Source organism: Mustela erminea, chromosome 18 (genome assembly GCF_009829155.1).
Source record: "Mustela erminea isolate mMusErm1 chromosome 18, mMusErm1.Pri, whole genome shotgun sequence".
In the NCBI taxonomy this organism is placed as follows: Eukaryota; Metazoa; Chordata; class Mammalia; order Carnivora; family Mustelidae; genus Mustela; species Mustela erminea.
Window position 1 is genome coordinate 47104384 of NC_045631.1, and position 4795 is coordinate 47109178.

The 4795-nt window shown below is 61.8% G+C and overlaps 1 protein-coding gene across 2 annotated transcripts; it reads right to left on the bottom strand.

The window, feature by feature from the left end:
• Positions 1 to 337: 337 nt before the first annotated feature.
• Positions 338 to 4757, bottom strand: LIMD2 (LIM domain containing 2). Of its 2 annotated transcripts, none has more exons than XM_032323072.1 (5): positions 4619 to 4757; positions 3759 to 3853; positions 3515 to 3559; positions 3290 to 3429; positions 338 to 1096 (listed from the first exon to the last, which is right to left on the bottom strand). In XM_032323072.1, exons 2-5 carry the CDS (start codon positions 3798 to 3800, stop codon positions 1012 to 1014), a joined length of 312 nt encoding a protein of 103 aa, XP_032178963.1. In that variant the 5' UTR covers positions 3801 to 3853; positions 4619 to 4757; the 3' UTR covers positions 338 to 1011. The 2 variants fall into 2 exon arrangements, with proteins under 2 accessions (XP_032178963.1, XP_032178962.1); XM_032323071.1 differs by lacking the exon at positions 338 to 1096 and adding an exon at positions 2292 to 3214 and having other exon boundaries at positions 4619 to 4750.
• Positions 4758 to 4795: the final 38 nt, after the last annotated feature.

Below are 4795 nucleotides of genomic sequence, written 5' to 3' on the forward strand. Positions count from 1 at the left end.
CCTCAACTTGACCAAAGCCGCCACGTGGCAGCTCGGCCTCTCCACGACTCCATCCTGATGGCTGTAGCACTCTTCTTGGGCCCACACCCCCGTCCCCAGTCCCTGTTCCCCAAGAGGAAACAGCACGGTGTGGATGCGACAAGACGACTCTGTGTGTCCCAGCTTCAGGCTCTCACAGAGCCCCACCTCCTGGGGTCTTACCTCACAGGGAATGGGTTTTCCAAGTGAATTTGCAAACAGGCCAACAAACGCTGCACTCCAAAAAAACGAAAGACCCTGATTTTTTTTGTGTGCCAAAAACTGTGGACATGCTGGCTCAGCATCCTCAGGACCAAGCTGTTGCTTAATTTTAATTTATTGTCTTTATATTAAATAACCCAGATAACAAGTTGTGGGCCTAGGACAGCCTGGGCCCGAGGATTCTAAAAGGCAGTCCGCCGGCAGCCCCAGGCTTGCTGTGAGAAGGGCCGCGCTGCCATTTGCTCAGCATTCCATGGGCTACGTCAGCCTTGGCCAGACCTACGTGGGGAGGCCAGGGCTGGGGACAGTCCACACTCCGCCGCCCTCCTGCCCCTCCTGCCCCTCCTATCCACCTCAGCTCTGTGTCTGTGTCTGAATTGTGGATCGTGCAGAAGAACCTGCGGCCATAGTTATTGGACTATATCTCGACCGAGGGCTTGCAGTGCAAAGCCAGGCCAGTGTCGCGCATTACTTACAATAAAAGGGATCATTTATACCCAAGGGGTCCTGTGGCAATGCTTCCAGTTGGGGAGTGGAGACAGTAGGTGTTTTCCCAGGAGGAGCAGGTATGGTGCCTGTAGCCAGCTTGGGTCCCTCAGCAGGGAACTTGAAGTGACTCTGAGCAGGGTCCTAGGCAGGGATGACTTGGTTGAGACCACTGCTAGCTCAGAGGTGGTTCCCTTCTCTCCCCACTTCCAGGAGCTCTGTGGAGGGTGCTTCTGTCGGGACTGATTATCAGGCTGGTACTGTCAGCTGCCCCCGACCCAAGGGTCACCGGTAGCTGGGGTCCAGAACTTCACGGCATCCACAAGTCTTCTCAGTGCAGGGAAGTCCTCCCCGGAGCCGGAGCCGTGTTCTGCAGGGCAGGGCTCAGTCATCTCCAGAAGCCGCCTCTCTGTTATCTTCCCCTGGCCTATCCGCGGCTGGTGCTTAGCTCAGAGCAAGGAGAGACTGCCCTTGTCCCCATCTCAGGCCTCCCGTGCAGAATTTGGGCCAGCTTTGAATGAGCCTCTTGGTGCTCCTCATGCTGAAGACCCAGTGCCATCTCTGCTGAGAAGCAGCTCTGCTGCAAGGGGCAGTGTCCACTTCTCACAGCACAGTGGCCCATCTGCCACCAGTTTGAGTACCCGCTCCCTACCCTGACCTATGGGCATGGCATCACTTAGGAACTTAAGGTCTTATATCGGGTGCAGTGGCAGCATGTCCCCCAGGAGTCAGCCCTCTGGCTCCACCAGTTCATGTAGCCCATGGACAGTTTGGGGAAATCAGAACAGATGGGTCTGGGACAGACATCCTAGACTTCCCGCATATAATTCGCTCGGGGTGCGGGTGTCTGGGGGCCTCCAGGTTGGCTTTGCTTGCTCTGTGGTAAACTTGTCCCTCAGAGTAGCAGATAAGCTGTTTTCTCCTTGGACGACCTGAGACGGTGACCATGGCTGCCCTACTCTAGAGCTTGAAAAAGCAAGGGGAAGAGGACAGATGGGGAAGGACACAGTGAGCTAGAGAACTTTCAACAGTACTTGCTGAATCTGCTGGTTTCCACCATCCTTTGCTGATTTCCAGGGCAAGGGGGTTCCAGACAAGGTGTCAGCAGAAGGGTTCTGCCTTGCAGTATACTGAAAGGCTGTGAGGCCATGAGCCATCACCTACTGATGGCCTGACCCTCTTTTTTTTTTTCTTTTTAAAGTAAGTTCCACACTCAGTGCAGGGTGAGATCAAGAGTTGTATCCTCTACCGACTGAGCCAGCTGTCCTGACCCTCCTGTAACCAACCCAAGGCTGAGAAGCAAAGTGGAATTTCCGTTCTAAAACCACTCTGGTTATGACAGCACGGAGGCCTGGCTGTTGAAAAAAGAGCACCCCTTCTTTTTCTCAGGCTGGTGTCATTTCCTTCACACCCATCACCAGCCCCACCCCCCACCCCAATCAAGGCCAGGAGTGCTCTGGGCTGACCATGTCCCCTCTCACTTCTGCATGGTAAGTCTGCATCCTTCCTGCCACAACGTCCTCCACCCCCCCAACCACTGCCCCATCAGGCCACATAATACAGAGTCACAATCTGTTAAAACATGTTTAAAACAGGGTTGATCACAACAGTCAGAACCGGCAGCAACGGGGGACAAGAGGAGAGGAGCGTGGCCCATGCCAGACCCCAGCCAGTCTCTGGCTCTCAGGACGGCAGGTGCTTTAGCTTCTGCTTCTTGACTCGGTGGTGCAAGATGGGTCCCAAGCCCCACTGGGCATGCTCCGCCTCTTCTTTCAGGGGAGGGCGGGGCTAATCCACTTCCCCCTCCCCACCCCACCCCCAAAGCTTTCGTGGGCATTCTGTGAGGCCCAGCCAGGGCACGCTGGCTCTCCTTCCTCTGTTCTCCATGGCTCAGAACCAGGCTAAGGGCAGAGGTAGATGGGGAGACATGGGGGCCCCAGAGGGCCCCAGGTGGCAGTGAGGGAGCTTGGGACCCTGAGGGGGCATGGTGACTCCTTGCTGGAGAAAAGGCACCTAGATAGGGAAGCTGGGCCTGGGGGCCTCCCCGGGGGCCAGGGGTGAGGTGGGGTAGGCTGAAAGAAGTCGGAAGCAGGGTGGTGAGCAAAACCCAATCCTGGTTCCCAAACGACCCCCCCACCACCCTGGCCCCAGGGAGAATGAAGGAACCCTTGAGCTGAGCCCTGCCCCCAACCCTCTGCCTGAGCAAGATGGCTTTATCCCCATCCCACCCTGCCCCCCAACCCAAGCCCAGGTCCAATCTTTTTCCCACCCTTCCCACTGCCCCTCTCCAGGCCCTCTTCTACAGAGACAGTGGATGGCAGAGGGGCCTCAGGCCGTCTTGGTGCCGGAGTCCACCTCCTTGTGGGCCCAAAGCTCCTTATGCTGCTTCCGGCCGAAGCCCTCATCGTAGTTCCCTTTGCTCTTAAACAGCTGCTGAAAGTGGGGTTTGCAGTAAAACTCCCCATGCAGTGCGGCGTAGCTGCCCAGGCTGCAGAAGCAGAACAACTGTGGTCAGGTCAGGTCAGGGCTGGCAGGCGAGGGCAGGGGCAGGGCAAGGGCGCACCTCAGCTTGGTGTGACAGTGCTTGCAACAGAAGCAAGAGTTGTGGAAAATGAGCTTGTCGGCCACCAGCCGCTCCATGGGGTACACGGTCTTCTGGCAGGCGGCACAGCTCTCCTTCACCTGGGCCCGAAGGCTGAAGGACTGTTGGGGGGAGAGAGTCAGCCAGGGGCCTGACCCGTGCCCATCCCTTCTAACCCCCGCAACACTCCACTCTCAGGGACCCTACCTTGGAGCGCTGGACCGTGCTGCCTGCACCGCTGCCTTTGGCTTCCTAAGGGAAAAGGCCAGTCAGGGCCAGGTCAGAGGGATGCCCCAGACCATGACTGCGGTAACCAACTCAGAACCCAGGCGCTTGGCGGGGAGCGGGTGGAGGGTCGGGGCAAAGGGTGACAGACCTGCCGCCCCTCACCCCTTCACCCCAGGCCAGACGTCTGAAGGAGAGGAGCCCTCCCGCCCCGCTGATCACCTACATGAGAGGGGGTGGCCTGGGCGGCTTCTGCAGCCTGGAACATGGCTCGGTGGGGGTGATGGAGGCCCCAGGTGGAGACGCGGCACCCGCTGGGTTCTGCAAGGGGAAGTCGGTCGGTCGGGCCCCACAAGCCCTTCCCTAGCCTACAGGGTGGGGTGGGAGTGTTTACAGCAGGGGACTGGGGGGCTGCGGTTGGGACTTTCCCTAAGTCATTTCCTGTTGCTCTGGGTCTTGCCACTTCCGCCCCTCACCCACCTCCCCCTTTCGCCCGCCCGCCCCCCAAGCTGCTCCCCAAGGGACAGAGATCCCTGAGTGGAACCATGTGTCGGGGGAAGAACAGAGTTAGCCGGGAGCGGCGGGGGAGGGGGCGCCGCGCAGCCGCCGTGGGTGCCCTGTGGCTCGGGACCCCGCCTGGACTAGGGGAGGTCAGGGGCGGGCGGGCCGGGCGGGGCTTCGGTGAGAATCCGCTGGCCCGGCCTGACCCCGGCCGAACGCTGCCGAGGTGGCCGGTGCCCCCCGCTCGGCCGGCCCAGCCCCTGGACAGCGCTCCCGGGCTGCGCGCCCGCCCCGCCCGGCAGACCCGCCGCCCGCGCGCCCGCTTCTAGCCCCCGGGCCCGCGAGGACCGGACCGCAAACCCGGGACCACCGCGGACTCAGCAAGAGGGATTCGGCTGCGTCCTCGCTCGGAGGCCCGCCCGGGAGGGCGGCCGCTGGCCTCGGGATCCCGGGCGAGAGCGACGGGCGGGGGCGCTGGGCGTCGGGACCCCGCAAGCGTCGGTCCTTGCGCCCGCACCCCCTCCTCGGCGCCCGGGTTTGTGAGACGGATGCAGGCCCCCTCCCCGGCCCGCCCGCGGGTCTCACCGGGGCCCCGGCCTGGGCCGCGGGGCGGGGGGTCTGTCTCCGGGGGGCGCCTCGGGTGCGAGGAGGGCGCGAGCGCGGGCGCCAGCTGCCGCCGCTGCCAGTGGTCCCCGAGCGGCCGCCGCCGCCACCGCCTTATCGCGGCGCCGCCCCCGCCGGCCCCCGCCCCGCGCCCGCCCA

What these genes read in the sequence shown, in the direction of transcription:
- LIMD2 (XM_032323071.1), bottom strand. Translation starts at nt 3,800, where the DNA reads ATGTTCCAGGCTGCAGAAGCCGCCCAGGCCACCCCCTCTCAT. An exon ending in CCCAGGCCACCCCCTCTCAT is followed by an intron (nt 3,560 to 3,758) that starts GTAGGTGATCAG and finishes CTTTTCCCTTAG; the next exon opens with GAAGCCAAAGGCAGCGGTGC. An exon ending in GCACGGTCCAGCGCTCCAAG is followed by an intron (nt 3,430 to 3,514) that starts GTAGGGTCCCTG and finishes TCCCCCCAACAG; the next exon opens with TCCTTCAGCCTTCGGGCCCA.